This window comes from Eupeodes corollae, chromosome 2 (assembly GCF_945859685.1).
Source record: "Eupeodes corollae chromosome 2, idEupCoro1.1, whole genome shotgun sequence".
Classification (NCBI taxonomy): domain Eukaryota; kingdom Metazoa; phylum Arthropoda; class Insecta; order Diptera; family Syrphidae; genus Eupeodes; species Eupeodes corollae.
In genome coordinates this window covers 69,519,237-69,537,945 of record NC_079148.1, presented here as the reverse complement: position 1 = coordinate 69,537,945, position 18,709 = coordinate 69,519,237, and the positions used below count along the sequence as shown (strand labels likewise).

Genomic DNA, 18,709 nt, shown 5'->3' with positions numbered 1-18,709 from the left:
AAGCTTCTTCAGGAATGCATGTTTTTTGTATTTTACCAATGAAGGTGATAAAAATATAAGGTGGGATCAAAAAATATTAGTAAATTGGTTAACACGTGTTCATTTGTTACAAATCTGTTCTTTTTTCTGGTGGAACTTTCACGAATTTTTCGAAACTCTTTATGTCTAGCTTCTGAAGCTTCTTCGGAAAGCTTTCCGATCGGTATTAAAGCATTTCTTATAATATCAGCCCCATGCACTAGTATCTTATGAATCGTGGGAGGCATAAAATACCAAGGATAAGTGGAAACATAAATTTGAGCTGTCTCGTATGCGTAGCTTTGAAATTCATCTGCATCTATTTCTTCACCTGAAGCCATAGTTTTTAATAAAATATTTATTCTCTTAATAAGGTTTAGATCTAAGCCAGTGACTTCTGAAACTATCTCAGCGTTTTTGTACTTCTTCCTTGTTTGACAACATCAATTAGTAACCCAAGTTTTGATCTTAACTGTTCTTGTATGTTTTTATTTCGTTTAACTTTTAAAGCTTTTTGCTCATCACTTCTAGCGCTCCATTTCTTAAAATGGAATGGCAAAGGCCATTCCATGCACCTTATCCATGCATGTAAGGGCGAAATTCCAAAGCTATAAAATACTTCATTATTTGTTTTGTTACATGCAATTTTAAAGTCATCCATTTTACTTAACTTAGCTTTACAAATATAACAACACATAGATGATGGATTATTAGCAATACTATTGCAAGTTTTTCCATCAATCATGGTTAGTAACATAACATGTTTTGTTTTCAAAGTGTCAATGTTAGTTGGAAGTAGATTCTCAATCAAGTGTTGCATTTCATCATACTCTTTTTTATTAAACTATCACTTTCTTTTGCAAATCTAAACATTATATGTAAGTCGACAGTAACGAGTTGAAGATGGTTTTTCCCCCTCCCCGCCCTCTTTCTTTTATATATGTCACTGTTTAAACATTTAGATTTCATTATGTCAGTTATTATTATTATTTATAATGCAAAGATGCCCCTGCCCCCTTCTAAAGTCAACAAACTTATTTTATTTAAGCTTTCTCAGATCTGAGGGAGATTTTTAAAAACCCTCCAGGGAGCGGGGTCGGATCCAATTTTTTTTTAAGATATGACTCCAAATAAGTTTAAAATTCATTTAAGACTACCCAAAGTCCGAGCATTTTTTTTAAAAACATCTTCAAACATGAAATTAGGATTTTTTTAAAATACTCACAAAAAGAGTTTTTTTTAGAGTTAAAACAACTTTATTTTAAAGATTTTTTTAAATAATAAGCTTAAATGAACCAATTTCACCTACAAAATTTATTTAAACATAAAAAGGGTCTGAGAAAAACGAATTACAAAAATGCATTAAAATTAAATCTCTTTTTGATTTTAAAAATACTGCATCTTTGAGTCCTTATTATTTGAAAATTAAAGAGTGTAGGTACATAAAAAACTGTTTTATATGTAAAAGAAGCGACAATTTTCTATGCATATCAAACAAAAAATATTTCGAATAATGAAAATAAAAAATCACCCAATGTCCGGAATTTTGTACTGTGGCGCCGCGCGGCGCCGGCATTTTGCTGTGACTTCATAATATGAAAGCGGATATCGAGGGTTAAACATCATAACCTCGAAAGTCGAAAAATTTATTGATGCAAAAAAAACCAGGAGATTCAGAGCCATCTTTTGGAATTTTCAGATCAACAATGTTGTTCTGAATATTTTTCAGAAATGACACAATTCAAAAACTCGTATTATAAATCAAATAAATTAAGCAGTACCTCGTAAGTCTCCTACTTCGTAAGTTAATATATTTGTTTTCAAATCTGGGTAAAGTTTTTATGTGTTTAAGACTTTAAGTGCATAAATAGGTGGTATTTTTCATAAAAAAGTTTAAATTGGTAATATTTATTGTTAAATGTATATATAAGTCACAAAATTATATAGTATCTTTATGTTATTTATTGTTTATTAGAGATTTCAATTCAACGAATTAATACGAGGTTCTGCTTTGGCTACTTAAAAAAATATACTTACGGTTCTGCATTAATTAAAAATGACTTCTCGAGCACTGTTAATGCTTGATTTAGCCTTGAAAAAGGCTCATGATTCGAAATCAAGTTCAAGGATTGATAATGATATTGAGCAAGAATTGTTAAATCATGTGCTCAATGGTAAGGACCCACTCATTAATAATTTTTATAATTATATAAGACACATCTAAAAGAATTATTTTTGTATAACTTGAGATGATTAAGATGATGCGATGGAATACGAAAATTTCTCCAGTAGTGATGGAAATCAGATTGACATCAGAACTCACTTTTTGGATGACGATCATAATCAAAATTTAATGTTTTCCTCTAACGAAAATGAAGCAAATGCGAATCAAAATCAGAGTTTAACATTTTCTTATGTAGACCATGGATCCATTGATATGTTAAGCGAAGTTTTAATCCTCGAGGTAAATGATAATGAAAATATTATTTCAAATACGGAAGGTACAGAAGGTGAGAATTGTTTTATAGTCATTACCATTAGAAATACTTAACTTAAGATAGGACCTACTTATTTAAGATATTTATTTATTTATTTATTTATTTATTGATTTATTTATTCGTCTTAAAAGTTACACACTCCATTTAGACTAATAATTATATGAAACATAACATAAAAATAAAATACATAATTTACTTATAGCATTATAACAAATTTACTAATGTATTTTTCAAAACATTTCTATTAATATTAAAATCAATTGCAAAATCATATTCATTAAAATCCATACAAGCTCTTGTGATAGGATTATACCATAGACTAACTAATAATAAAGACGGGACACTTCATAGAAAGAAAAAGAAACCAATTTCAGATTGCCTCCACCGAGATTGCCTCCACAGCATACATGTTTTGTTCGAAGAGCGATAATTTGTTTGTTGTTATGATTAAAAGTTGCAAGTTGCAATGAATGATCGAACCACACACAAGTCAAAATAAAAAGAACACAGCGCAGACGCAGATACGTACATATTCACTTTCACAGTTCGATCCGTCAACTTCACAACAACAAAAACACACGCAACGAGCTCTGTTTTCTGCATCTATTTCATTGTGCTATCACAGCGCAGACGCAGATACAGACATATTCACAGAGTGATGTTCTCGTAGGTATCAACTTCACAACAAAAAAAACACACGCAGTTTTTTTTCAGTTTTAATTTTTGTTGTGTCTTTTTTTCAAGATTGCGATATGCCTTTTTATTTGTTTTATTATTCATTAGAAATTCGTTTTCAATTAATACTAAATAATTTATTAGAAAACGAATTTGGGAATTTTAAATTCCATTCGTTAGCTGTAAAGGTTCTCTTCAAAATAATAAAAAATGGGCACGACTGGATCGCACAAACTTGCTCTCATAGCTAACAACTTTAACGCAGCTAGAATTTGATGATGATATTAATTTGTTCAAAAATATTGTGACATTATTAAAAAAAAAAATAAGAAATAAAATTAGATAAATTGATTAAGTTATTTTAATGGCTTAAACCTTAGAGCTAAAAATAAAAAAAGCCATCTGATGTGTTTGATAAATATGAATTTAAGAAAAAATAATTTCAAAAATTGTTGAATACAATTTTACATACAATACAAAAAAATATTCATTGGCCCCTTTCCAAGAAATTGAAAAATGTATAAAAGTTGGTTAAAATTGATTTTCGACTCAAATATCTTTTCAAAAATTTTAAATATTGGCTTCAAACTAATTTTATCTTATAAAAAATATTGTTTTCAACATTCAGTAAAATTTTGAAAAAAATCGAATTGTTAGTTTTTTTACAAAAAATAAAACTCTAAAAAAATACTAAAACTTGGTAAAAATTTACTTTCGACTCAAATAGCTTTTCAAAAATTAAAAATATTGGCTTCAAACTTATTTTATTTCACAAAAAATATTGTTTTCAATATTCAGTAATTTTTATATAAAAATCCAACAGTCCGTTTTTCCATAAAAAATAAAATCTACAGAAAATAGTACGCAAATTTGGTAAAAATTGATACGAGTACATATAGACAAACTTTTAAGCAAGACAAATCGACAGACGGGATGGGAAGTTATCAGTGTGGGTCACATCCCAGCCTCTTTTTTTAATAATGTATTGCGTACACTTTTAATGAGATGACAAGAGTCATACAACGCGAAAATTCCTTGACAGTTGTGATAAAAGATCGGCTTTTCTAGTCTTATATCTAGAAAATTGAAGCACCTTCTATTATTCGAACCTTGATCGCATGTTAAACTTCTGACCCGTAGCCCAATGTCTTGACAATAATTAAGATTGTTTATCAGATATGTTTGTAGTTTCTTACCACTTATATAAATAAAAAAAAAATACAAAATTATTTTGTATTAATTGAAAACGAATTTCTAATGAATAATAAAACAAATAAAAAGGCATATCGCAATCTTGAAAAAAAGACACAACAAAAATTAAAACTGAAAAAAAACTGCGTGTGTTTTTTTTGTTGTGAAGTTGATACCTACGAGAACATCACTCTGTGAATATGTCTGTATCTGCGTCTGCGCTGTGATAGCACAATGAAATAGATGCAGAAAACAGAGCTCGTTGCGTGTGTTTTTGTTGTTGTGAAGTTGACGGATCGAACTGTGAAAGTGAATATGTACGTATCTGCGTCTGCGCTGTGTTCTTTTTATTTTGACTTGTGTGTGGTTCGATCATTCATTGCAACTTGCAACTTTTAATCATAACAACAAACAAATTATCGCTCTTCGAACAAAACATGTATGCTGTGGAGGCAATCTCGGTGGAGGCAATCTGAAATTGGTTTCTTTTTCTTTCTATGAAGTGTCCCGTCTTTATTATTAGTTAGTCTATGATTATACTTAGCATAGCTAGTACTGTGGTAAGGAACATTTAGGAAATCACAGTCACGAGGGCGCAAGTTTCTAGAAGGCGCATAAATAAAAAACATAGATAACAAAACTGGACAGTCAATATTAAAATTCAAGACATCAAAAGCAAAACGTATTGATTTTAATTTTCTTCTCTGCGCAAGAGGTTTTAGGTCAATTAAAATACACCTCGTCTCATAAGATGGAACATTTGAATAACCATATATTTTTCGTAAGGCAAACTTTGTGAACCTTTTTTGAACTCTTTCTATACGACAAATGCTAGACGCGGTAAAGAGACTCCATATAACAGTACAATATTCTAAATGTGGTCGGACGAGACTAAAATAAAGAGCTTTTAATGTATAGGGGTCTTCGAAATCTTTTGAATTTCGAAAAACAAACCCTAGCATAGAGTTTGCTTTTGAGATCGCATGGTCTATGTGATTTGAGAAATTCATTTTAGAATTGATGATTACGCCTAGATCCTTATGGCTATCAAGTCCTTATAAAATGTCACTTTCAAGTTTACAATTATAATATAATGGACTGTGATTTCTAGAAAATGTCACAACGCTACACTTCTTATTGTTAAAATATAGACCATTGATATTACACCATTTAATTAAATTATTTAAATCAATTTGAACTTTATTTGCATCGTTAAGTGAATTTATGGAACTGAATATTTTCAAATCGTCAGCAAATAGAAGACATTTAGAAAAAGTAAGATGCAGAGGTAAGTCGTTAATAAAAATGATGAAAAGAATTGGTCCAAGGTGACTACCTTGAGGAACACCCGAAAAATTTATAATTTCCTTAGACAAGGCATTATCAATTTTTACCACCTGTTTCCTACCTACTAAATAGCTCTTTATCCACATTAGGAGCTGAGAGTGAAATCCATATATCTCTAGTTTTTTTAAGAGAACACTATGTTGAACGCGGTCGAAAGCCTTTGAAAAATCAGTGTAAATAGTGTCGACTTGAGAACGCATTTCCATCTGTGATAGACAAAAATTTGAAAATATTGATAAATTTGTAGTAGTGGATCTACCTTTTAAGAAACCATGTTGGTAAACTAAAATGTTATTGTGAATAAGATTATACAATTTGTTTTTTACTACAGCTTCGAAAACCTTAGGAATTAACTGCAGCTTTGCAATTGGTCTGTAATTTTAAATCGAACTTTTTGTACCTGATTTATGAAGGGGAGTTATTATAGAGTATTTCCATTCATCTAAGAACTCACCATTACTTAAAGAAAGGTTAAATATTATACAAAGTGGTGTAGCAAGTATATTAGCACAAGTTTTTAAAAGAATTGGTGGAATATTGTCTGGTGAAATAGAGAAATTGTTTTCAAGAGATAAAAGTACTTGTAAGACATTATCTACAGATAACTGCAAATTACCAAGATCAACAATAGGATCTGAATTTATTGAGTTAGCATAGTCTAATTTGAGATTTATAAAATTAGATTGAAAGAACGACGCGAAGTTATTGCAAATTATATTAATATCATCGGACAACACATTATTATAAGTCATGCTAGATGGAATCCCAGTTGAGTTTCTTTTCGTGTTAATAAATGACCAAAAACTCTTAGGGTTATTCTTAATATTTGATTCAAGAGACGAGATGTATTGCTTGTATACAAATTTTTTCAAAAACTCATACTCCCTTCTTATTTGTTTGAACTGTTCATTTAAATGAATTGAAGATTTTTTAATTTTATTAAGTTTATTCATGACATTTTAATAGGTTTATTTGAATTTTTAAATAAAGTTTTTTAAGGAACGTAAGAAGAAACCGCTGAATCTAAAATGTTCCGAAACAGAGTAAAAGCTTGTTTAGTATCTTTACTGCTTAAGATTTGTTGCCAATCTACTGTGTTTAAATAAGTTTTTATGGAATCATAATCAGCTTTTTTAAAATCATACAATTGGGAATTATTTTTAGATTTAGATTCATTTAAAACTGAAAAATTAAAAATTATTTCAACTGCATTGTGATGAATGCTATTTTCTAACATTTTATAAGATGATTCATTACATTGAGTTTCAAGGCAATTATCAATAAAAATTAAATCCAAAATACGACCAATAGAATTAGGAATATTGTTAATTTGACACATATTTAAGGCTGATAAACTATCAATAACATTATATTCATAATCTTTGACAACATTATAAGGAAATAATTGCTTTTCATCATCTGAGAATTTCCAATTAATATTAGGCAAGTTAAAATCACCAACAACTACAAAATAACAATTTTCATCTTTATCATTAGCAATTTCTACAATAATTTTAATGTGAGACTCATACAAAAGATTTTGAGATGAAGGTGGGATATATGATACGAAAATATATAAATGAATACATTTAAAAGATTGGATAAATAAATCTACACAAACAAAAATCTCTAGTCTAATTTCTCTACATGTAAAATTTGATTGAACAGCAAACAAAACTCCTCCTCCTCTAGTTTGACCAGTTTGACGATCTTTGCGAAAGACGATGTAATCGGAAGGAAATATTCACCATTCAAAAAGTTCTCATTTAACCAAGTTTCAGTTAAAGCTATAATGTCGTATGGACAGTCCTGGGCAGCAATAAAGAAATCATGCGATTTGGTTCTCATACCACTCGCATTATGATAAAAGATGGAAAAATACTTGTTGAAGCTAAAGATTTGAAGATCATTCATTATGTTGACGTTTGATTTTGTTTTTGGCCTAGTCCGAATGGTTCAAAAACTGCTTAACTTGTACTCCAGTTGGCCATAAAGATGATTAAAGAACAGCATCGAAAGATCTCGAAGGTACACCAAGTTTAAAATTTATGAAACGCAGTTGAGAAATATCTGCATCTTTCTTCACCAATTTAGCACAAACAAGGTTCTCTGATGGCAGATTTAGCTTTTGTGCTACAAATTTCGTAATGTCGTTTTCATTGACAGTGTTTTTAAGCCGAGAAACATGTATAAAACGTAGTTTAGGTACGGAAGGAAGAACGGAGACGGCGAGAACATCGCTGCCTATTAAATGTTTTTGTTTCTTACACTTACTAGTACCTGGAACATTTTTGTTCGCTGTAACATTATTGCTTACAACAGCTTCAGCCACACCATCATCAACAGCAACAATATTAATGACCCGGTTCCTACAACGAAGTCAAAACCAAATAAAAGAAAAAATATATAAAGAGCTGAGGATGCGGGGAAAGTCCTATTTGGGGTTCTCAAAAGCAAAATTCCAAAAAACAAATTTCAAGCTACAAAAAAAAGGAGCCCGTGTAATGGGAGAACGATTCAAGTGCAAGGTTGTACACAAGGGCCCCAGGAATGAATGCCACAAGTTGTGCAATGAGGAAGGAAAGATAATTTTTGATCGTATTTGGAACAATCTTAACTAGGACGAAAGAAAAGCTTTTGTCTGCGCAAAGGTTTTGATAAATAATGTGGATAGAAATAACCGCAGGCAAACTACTTTGAATGCTAGACATGTGCATTCAAGAGGACACAAGCGTACACAGGTTTTTCTCAAAACCCACCTCTGTCTATCAACTCCTACTCCCACCTCCCCGCGTTGAACATCGGGTGCCTAGTACCTCAACTGGAGATTGGGTTCTAACCCCAGTGGAAAGTTGTTGGGGGCAGCAAAAACAGTTCCAGTAAGGTTGAACTACTTAGTGAACACCTTATAGGGCTCCTTCGACATATTCGCAGCCCAGGCCTGTAAGGAGCGGTTTATCCGGACAGAGGAGAAAGATGAAGACACCAAAGACATATTCTTCGATCTCTTGGACAAGACATATGAGCAGTGCCCTGGCTATGACACACAAATTGTCTTGGGAGATTTTAATGCCAAGCTAGGAAGAAAAGTTATCTTTGGTGGCATAATCGGGAGATACACCACCCAACAGCACGACACTACCTCCGACAATGGATTCAGGCTGATCGATTTCGCTGCGGGGCGAGACGTTCTGGTAGCTAGTACGCAGTTCACACATCTCAAGCCGGCAAGAAAATTGACCACATTGCTACGGCTACGGATAGCCCGATCCAAGCCAAAACAAGGAAGTACTGTGAGAAGATTCGACATTAGACGGCTACAATCGCAAGAGACTGCCATAACCTTTTTCGATCGAGTCTGTAATAACATCTTAAGGAGTCCTATGCTGCCTGCATTAAGCATTGAAAACCAGTGACAACATTGCCTTGCAGCCATCAGAGATGCCTCTGAAGTGCTAGGTTTTACACGGCCACCTCAGCGAAACCCCTGGTTTGACGACGAATGCCGGCAAGCGCATGGAGCAAAACAAGAGGCATACAAAACGGTGCTGCACAAAAGGACTAGAGCTGCTCGCGAACTCTATGAGCAGAAGAGGAGAGAGGAACACCGGCTTCTTAGATGTAGAAAAAGAGAGCATGAGAAGCGCGCGATCGAGGAGATAGAGGGATGTCACAAGAGGAATGAGGTTTTTACCAAAAGGTTAAAAAACCTCTCAAGGGTACGAGCCACGAACCGAAGCCTGTAAAGACGATCAGGTTAACATCGTAGTAGAACCGCAGTCGATGCTAAGAATATAGAAAGATCACTTCTCCAAATTATATAACGGCGATGACGAACCGAATTCCGCTGTAAGGGAGATAGAACCACTCATTCTCGGCGACTCAGATCAACAATTCTGCCTATCCGACCTTGACGAAGTGAAGATAGCTATATCTAAACTTAAGTCAAACAAAGCTGCTGGAGCTGACGGCATCACCGCCGAACTATTCAAAGCAGCAAGCGATGGCTTGGTAGGGAGCATGCACCAACTCATCTGCAAAATTTGGTCGGAAGAAAGCATGCCCGATGAGTGGAATCTCAGCATAAGGTGCCCGATACATAAGAAAGGAGACCCTCTAAGCTGCGCCAACTACAGAGGCATCAGTCTCTTAACATTGCGTATAAGATCCTCTCTGCCGTATTATGTGAACGTCTGAAGCCATTCGTCAAGAACCTGATTGGTACTTATCAGTGTAGCTTCAGACCAGGAAAGTCCACTATCGACCAAATATTCACACTACGGCAGATCTTGGAAAAACCCAGGAGCTTCAAATCGATACCCACCATCTCTCTATCGATTTTAAAGCCGCGTATGACAGCATCTATAGGGAAAAGCTCTACCGAGCAATGTCTAGTTTTGGCATCCCTGTCAAACTTATCCGTTTGTGCAGAATGACGATGGAGAATGCACGCTGCTCTATCAAGGTCGGAAAACATCTTACCGATTCTTGGTTGTCAAAAAAGGTTTTAGACAAGGCGATGCACTGTCATGCGACTTCTTCAATACCGTTTTGGAAAGAATTGTACAATACTCAACCGTCAACACTAGAGGCACCATCTTCCAAAGGTCCATCTAACGACTCGGATACGCAGATGATAATGACATAATTGGAAGATCAAAGAGTGATGTCAGTGGAGCGATTTTGAGCATTGCGACGGAAGATAAGAAAATGGGTTTATTGGTCAATGCGGGCAAGACCAAGTTTATGCTGTCATCAAAAAAGGACACTGAACAACGACGTCTTGGACAAAACGTCACCATGGACAGCTACAACTTTGAGGTAGTTAAGGACTTTGTCTACCTAGGCACCGCTATAAATGCAGACAACGATACCAGCGCTGAAATCAAACGAAGAACAACTCTTGCAAATCGCTGCTTCTTTGGACTTAGAAGGCAATTGAGAAGTAAAGTTCTCTCTCGAGCATGTAAAATCACCATCTATAAGACACTCATCATCCCGGTTCTCATTTATGGCGTTGAGGCCTGGACCCTGTCAAAGAAAGATGAGAGGGTCTAAGGATGCTTTGAGAGAAAAATTCTTCGGGTGATTTTTGGTCCCATACGCATAGATGGAGAATGGAGGAGAAGATGTAACGACGAACTGTACGGGCTGTACAGCCACACTGACCTAATAAGCAGAATTAAAATCGAACGGCTTAGATGGCTAGGTCATGTAGAGCGGATGGACATCAACGCTCCAGCCCGGAAGGTTTTCGAATCAAATCCCGAGAGACGGCGCAGTAGAGGAAGACCGCGACTCAGGTGGCGCACCCAGGTGGGAGGGACCTAGGGACCGAGCTGGCTGGAGACGCATGTTGGTCGAGGACCAGGTCGGCCCCAGACTGTAGCGCCACCTTAAGTAAAGTAAGTAAGTAAGTTCTATTATAATAATTTGATAGTGCTGAGTTAGAAATAGACATTTGGGTTGTTATCACTTATTCTAGCATTGAAATCTCCAACCAACGTCACGTTTTTGCTCGATAGATCACACATTAAATTGCACAGTCTGTCAAAGTCTTCGGTCCAACTGTTGCAATTTATATAAAAAGGAACAATACACACATTAGGTTTTTTTAAAAAGCCTAACGACAATGTTGTCTTGTATTCCATACAGGCATCCACCGCTTGCACGACCTCTTGATGATGTTTTGGTTGCCGGAATCCAAAAAAGTTTGTCACCATTTACAGTTCTATACATATACCTCTCTTACTTATAAACTACATCCTTACACACTTACGATAAGTTAATTTTTTCTAGCAAAATATTCTCTAGAAATTATTTATATGACAAAACAACGTTTGTCGGGTCAACTAGTTTCTTTATAAAATAAAAACATTGCCACTTTTTTCAATATTCCAAAATTGTTATTAATTATTATCTGTGTATACCTAGAAGAAGAGATTTGGTGTTTGTCTACATTTTCTAAAAAAAAATCGACATACGGATACGACCTTTTAAAACATCAACAACGAGTTGACAGACAACCTGCGTAGTAAATGCGGTTACAATGTACCTAAATATCATATAAGATATGGCTGGTTAAAACATTGTACAAAAGAATGCAATAAACATCATTTCACAATGTGGCGTATTTCAGTTCAAAGCCAAAGCCAACTTCTTCTGTTTTCACAAAAATTATTGAATTAATTTTTTTGTTTTCTCTCAGAAAAAAAATGCTTCACATGTTTACGAAATCGATAATCTCATAATTTGAATCCCCATTGCAGACTTAAATGCACTTGCAGAACTACAAAACTGCCAAGGTCAGGTACGGATAAAGATATCCGACTTTTTACCATTCAGCTCCTTCCGATCTTACTTTGTAAGGTATTCCGAAAATTAAATTATGTAACATTAACCAAGAAAATATAAAATAAAATATGAAGAATATTTAAACTTTAATTACTCATTCACATATGCAGTTAAAATAAAGAAGGCGAGATCTACCAGGATGGAGATTCGCCTGGCTTAAGTACTCGATGATAGAGAGCACTCTTGTCTCGGAACATGGTCATTCGTTCGGTTTCCTTGTTGTCCAAATAATTTCCGACGACACCACCAAGAATTGGCAGGCTCAACCATACCCACTGCTTTGTTACTCCAATAACCATGTTGTTGATTTTTTAGCTTTGTTCTAAATTAATGTGCTGCTAGTAATTCCTGTTGTTGGGCTTTGAGGGATTGCTTCCACTTGCGAGTGTGGGACCAATCAGCGTAGATTGTTGTAATTGCGAAAGTTGGGAAGAATATTACTGCACCGTATCTCCGCGCAAATGCCGATAGGAAACCTTTGGCCATCAATCTGAGAATTCACGGAATGAAAAAAGTAATTAGAAATTGCTCAAGTTACGTAAGGAGTATTCTCATGACAAGAGTAAAGCACTGAATGTAAACAAATGAATGAATTGTGAGAGATAGCAATTAATTATATATTCTTTTAGAATTTTTTCTGATTTTTTTTTGTTCTTAATTGTAATTTGTTTTACTTACTTTCCATTAAAAACAAGAGAAATGTGTTTAAGAAAAGTGATTTGGTTTTTGTTGAAGTTAAAAACGACAGTTCAAGTGACAGTTGACTTGTCAAAGTGGAAGTGGATCGTGCGTGCGACTTGAAAATATTGTGGATGTCATGTTTGAAAGTAGTGCAGCGGCTGTTTTTTGGTTAGTTCGATTCTATATTTCTTCTAGTCATTGACTTGCAGTCGGTTAAAAGGTTCTGTTGTGTATTAGGTTTGTTCTTTTAATTCAGAATTAAAATGTAAATATTTGCATTTAATTAAGGGACCAGTTTCACCTATCAATGAAATTTATCAAAAAAAAAATTGAACCAAACGTAATCTGGAATACGTTTACTGATGAGGATTTATAGCAATTGGGAACATACCCCATTTTATTTGAGATATTAAGGACTTTTCAAACAGAGGACAGTCTGGAGCGACAGGACGGAAAACAATGCGCAGGTTCAAACGACATAAGGCACTTGAAAGTAAGGAAAGCTTCTAGCACCTGGTTGGCCAGCTGCCAAATAAGTTCCTTCCAATTGAGGCAAATTTATTGGAAAGTTGCCTGGAAAGTAAGTCAAGAAAAATCTCCCTACTTATGTCAAAATAACATAAAATAAAATAATATTTCTTTACAATACAAAATACAAATCGTGATGGACTTGTAGCTTGTCTGAGGAGTGTTTTGTTTTTGGTAGTTTTTGTACGATATAAGGTTAGTTGAGAAAAGTTCTGAGTTTGAAATTTATGACAATTGAAAAACTAAACAGTTTCCTTTGTAGTTGACTGCAAATGAAGTTCATTACGTTGTCATCTATATAATAAAACGTTTTTGTTCAAACCGACGCGACAAGGACAACGATTGAAAATGGAAGACTACTGGGTGTGTATTCGAAAACTTTCCGCTCTACGTGACCCGTTGGACTTTTACCCTTCTGGCTAAGTCTACGTCGCTGTACAGCCCGTACAGCTCGTCGTTCCATCTTCTCCTCCACTCCCCTTCGATGCATACGGGACCGTAGATCACACGAAGAACTTTTCTCTCGAACCGACCCAAAGCGCTTTCATCCGCTTTTGTCATGGTCCATGCTTCTGCACCGTATAGCAGGACGGGGATGATAAGGGTCTTATATAGCAACGCTTTGGTCCCTCGAGAGAGGACTTTACCACTCAATTGCTTTCTTAGTCCAAAGAAACAGCGGTTAGCAAGAGTTATTCTGCGTTTGATCTCAGCGCTGGTGTTGTTTTCTGCGTTTACAGCGGAGCCTAGGTAGACGAAGTCCTTGACTACCTCAAAGTTACGTCTGTCGATTGTGACGTTTTGACCAAAACGTCGGTGTTGTATGTCCTTTCTAGACGACAGCATGTACTTTGTTTTGCCCTCATTAACCGTTAAACCCATTTTTGCCGCCTCTGCCTTAATACTCACAAAAGTCCCATTGACATCATCCTGAGTTCTTCCGATTATGTCAATGTCACCAGCATGTGCTTGTAATTGGACAGACTTTTGAAAAAAGTGCCTCTAGTGTTCACATGTGAGCTCTGTACTACTCTTTCAAGCACGATGTTAAAAAAATCACATGACAGCGCATCACCTTGTCTAAAACCTTTTTTGACATCGAAAGGTTCTGTTAAGTTGTTTCCAACCTTTTTGGAGCAGCGTGAATTCTCCATGGTCATCCTGCACAAACGGACGAGTTTGGCAGGGATGCCAAAACTAGGCATGGCTCTATACAGCTCGTCCCTGTATATGCTGTCATATGCGGCCCTGAAATCGATGAAAAGATGGTGGGTGTCAATTTGGTGTTCTTGGGTTTTTCCAGGATCTGCAGTCATGTGAATATTTGATCAACAGTGGAATTTCCTGGTCTAAAACCACACTGATAAGGACCTATCAAGAGAAGATTTTGTAGGCGATGTTAGGTAGACTGATTCCTCTATAGTTGGTGCAGTTTAGAGGGTCTCCTTTTTCAGGATCGAGCAAACAATACTGAGGTTCCATTCATCGGGCATGTTTTCTTCCGGCCATATCTTACAGATAAGTTGGTGCATGCTCCTAACCAACTTATCTCTAGCTGCTTTAAAGAGCTCGGCATTCAAGCCATCCGCTCCAGCGGCTTTATTAGACTTCAACTTAGATATGGCAATCTTTACTTCGTCTAAGTCGGGGGGACGGGATTGTTGGCTTTCGTCGTCTATGTTGAATGCATCATCCTGCCTGACAGCGGAATTCAGTTCGTCGTCACCGTTATACAGACTGCGGTTCCACTATGATGTTTCCACTTTCGTCTTTGCAGCCTTCGGTTCTAGGTTTATGTACCTGTGAATTTCGTTTCACCTGTTCATACAACTTTCGAACTTCATTCCTGCTTTTAAACCTCTCAACATCTTCGACCGCACGATTCTCATGCCCTCTCTTTTTTCCTTCTGAGATATCGGCGTTCCTCTCGCCTCTTCTGCTCATAGAGCTCATGAGCAGTTCTCGTTCTTTTATGCAGCGCCGCTTTTGCGTGCCAACATTCCTCATCAAACCAGAGGTTCCTTGTTGGTGGCTGTTTGAAACCTAGCCGTCAGAGGCGGCTTCTCTGATTGCATCTTGGCAATGTTGCCACTGGCTTTCGATACATTGTGTTGGCGGCTGAGAACTTCAAGAGAGGGTACTTGTAACTCGGTCGGAAAAAGATTTGGCGATCTCTGGCGATTGTAGCCGTTCGACGTTGTACCTTCTCCCAGCACCTCCCTGTTTTGCTTTGGCTCTGGAAATCCGAAGTGCTACCTTGGCTACAATCTGGTTGACGGTAGATTGATCTGGAGAAGTCCAAGTTCCTTTGTGGATGTTGAGGTGTGGAAAACGAGTACTGGTTACCATCATGACGTTTCGCCCCGCAGAAAAATCTATGAGCCTGAATCCGTTGTCGGAAGTGTTGTCGTGCAGGCTGTTCTTCCCGATTATTCCACCAAAGATGTCTTCCCCTCCTAGGTTAGGTTAGGTTAACGTGGCTGCGGATTTATAATCCACACACTTAGGCCAAGAGAAAGGCCCATTGTGATACCACATGAATCTAGAGAATTACTTCTAACTAGTAGAACCATTTTGAGCTTTTTATAAAGCGAAGAAGATATTTAATATCCTTTTTAGCTAGTTCGCTGGGATTATCAAAAGAGTAGTCCCCCAGATGAAGTTTGCGCTTGAGTGAAAGTGCAGGGCAGGTGCATAAGAGATGAGAGATTGTTTCCTCTTCTTCTTCGTCCATGCAGCTCCTACAGAAGTCATTTGAGGCTACGCCTAGTCGTATTGCGTGTCTGCCTATAAGACAGTGTCCTGTAAGGACACCTATTAGGGAGCTAATATGAAGTCTGCTTTGAGATAACAAGTCTTTAGAGCGCTTTAGGTCCAGTGAAGGCCATATGAGTTTTGTGGCTGCGCATGTTGGTAAGTTGTGCCACCTAGAATTTGCTATCGCAAAAGCTGTTTCTTTTAGCATAAGTTTACATGTAGCTATCGGTATACCTATCTTCTCCCTTTCAGGTGAAATAGGTTTGACGGTTCCATTTTTAGCGAGTTCATCGGCTCTACAATTACCTGTGATGTCTCTGTGGCCCGGCACCCAACAGAGGTGAATGTTAAATTGCTGCGCCATCTCCATAAGAGACGATCGACAATCGAGGGCCGTCAAAGATTTGGTCGAGACACCGTCAAGGGATTTGATAGCAGCTTGACTGTCAGAGAAGATGCGGATATCAGAAGTTGATATCACGTTTTCTCTTAGCCAGGAGAGAACCTCTTTGATCGCCAAAATTTCCGCTTGAAAAACGCTACAATGATTAGGGAGGCGGAATGAGATGCTTAGATTAAGCTTTTCCGAGTACACGCCACCACCAACTCCCTCATTTGTCTTAGATCCATCTGTATAAAAATGAATACTTTTGTTATCCAGGAGTTTTTTGTCCTCCCATTCATCTCTGGATGGAATGGATATCTGGAAGTTTTTTCCAAATAGGGGTTTAGGTATAGTGTAGTCTATGTACTTTGGTATAGAACCATAGAGGTTCAAAATGATAGAGTGTCCCACATTGTTGTTGGTCCATTGAGATGAGGCGTCGAGTCTTATCGCTGTACTCGCTGCCACTTGTTTACTGAAGATGTCGAGGGGTGTCAGATGGAGGAGAGTGTCTAACGCTGCTGAGGGTGTGGTTCTCAATGCCCCGCTTATGCAGAGACATGCAGTGCGCTGAACTCTGCTGAGTATGTCGCAGTATGTGACTTTCTCCAGTGCAGTCCACCATACTGCAACCCCGTACATAAGTATTGGTCGGATGACCGATGTGTATAGCCAGTAGGTTATGCGAGGTTGAAAACCCCATTTGCTTCCTATAGCTTTCTTGCAAAGGAAAAGAGCTACTGTAGCTTTTTTAACTCTTTCCTGTATATTGGATTTCCAACTTAATTTTTTGTCCAATATCAGACCAAGGTATTTGGCTTCATTGGTAAAAATTAGTGGTATACCTTTTATCGAAGGAGGTACAATTACTGGGATCTTGTATTTCCGTGTGAAAAGGACGAGGTCTGTTTTTTGAGGATTAATACTAAGTCCGCAGTTATCAGCCCATCTAGTGAGCATATTGAGTGCATTTTGGAGGAGGTCTCTCAGTGTATTAGGATGTTCCCCTGTGACAGCGATAGCAACATCATCGGCATACGCAACCACTTTGTAGCAATCCCTCTCAAGGGATGTTAGTAGTTGGTTAACCACTATGTTCCACAGGAGAGGGGACAGAACACCACCTTGCGGAGTGCCTCTACTGACAGACCTTTTTGTGCAAAAATCTCCCAAACTAGAGTTGATGAATCTGATTTTTAGCATTAGATTAATCAACTCACAAATTGAGTATTCGATGTTTAAGGTCGTCATAGCAGAAGTGATAGCGGATGTGTCAACGTTGTTGAAAGCGCCCTCAATATCCAAGAAGGCCACCATAGTGTATTCCTTTTTCTCTAGGGAGTATTCGATAGTTCTTACCAGAGTGTGCAAGGCTGTTTCTACCGATTTCCCTTTGCAGTAAGCATGCTGAGACATTGATAGTCTCTTCTCAATGTTGTTACGTATATGGATATCGATCAATCGTTCCAGAGTTTTGAGAATGAAAGATGATAGGCTAATAGGTCTTAGGTCCTTAGGGTTGACATGAGAGCATTTTCCCGCCTTGGGAATGAAAACTACCTTTACATCTCTCCAGCGCCGAGGTATATAGACCAGATCTATACAACTTTTAAAGATCATCTCAATGAGTTATATCAATGGTATATTGTAGCTCAGCTGGTATGATTTGATCTGGACCTGGAGATTTGTAAGGTTTGAAACTATTCAGAGCCCATGTCAATTTTTCTTTTGTAACCAGACCTTGAGGAAAAATTAAGTTAATACCCGGCCCAGGACTGTATGTTGTATTAACGGATTGGGAGCTATCTGGGAAGTGGGTGTCTAGTAGCAGGTTTAGCGTTTCTTCGCAAGAGTTAGTCCATGTACCATCTGATTTTTTAAGACAACTAGGCATGGTTGGACTTGTGGAGAGAATCTTCCTTATCCTTGATGCCTCCGCGGATTCTTCTATTGAGTTACAGAAGGATCTCCATGAGGATCTTTTGGCTATTCTCAATTCTAGTTTATACTTTTTGAGAGATTCTTTATAGGAATCCCAATCTTGGGGATGTCTAGTCTTTTTCGCTTGATTGAAAAGCCTTCTACAACCTCTCCTGAGTATATCTAGTTCAGCAGCCCACCAATATGGTTTCTTCTTTCCTCGCACTGTTGTGAGGGGGCAGGCAGTTTCCATGGCTTTATTGAGGGCTGCTGTAAGTTCATCGACCTTTTGATCGAGTTCAGGAGCGCACAAGGGCGGATCCGAAAGTTCTGGTTTAATTAGATTTTTCAAAGT

At 36.9% G+C, this 18,709-nt stretch overlaps 2 protein-coding genes across 2 annotated transcripts in view; both read right to left on the bottom strand.

Moving 5' to 3' along the window:
• The window catches only part of LOC129948258 (ATP-binding cassette sub-family F member 2), a 380,395-nt gene that overhangs the window by 67,219 nt on the left and 294,467 nt on the right, over positions 1-18,709 (bottom strand). The gene's annotated exons all lie outside the window — the stretch shown is intronic.
• LOC129948271 (NADH dehydrogenase [ubiquinone] 1 beta subcomplex subunit 1) lies at positions 12,151-12,522 on the bottom strand. The gene has a single exon (XM_056059204.1). The coding sequence runs from the start codon at positions 12,380-12,382 to the stop codon at positions 12,215-12,217; it is 168 nt and encodes a 55-aa protein (XP_055915179.1). The 5' UTR covers positions 12,383-12,522; the 3' UTR covers positions 12,151-12,214.

Bases quoted from the DNA above. Each gene is read 5' to 3' on its own strand.
- LOC129948271 (XM_056059204.1), bottom strand. From the start codon at position 12,382: ATGGTTATTGGAGTAACAAAGCAGTGGGTATGGTTGAGCCTGCCAATT.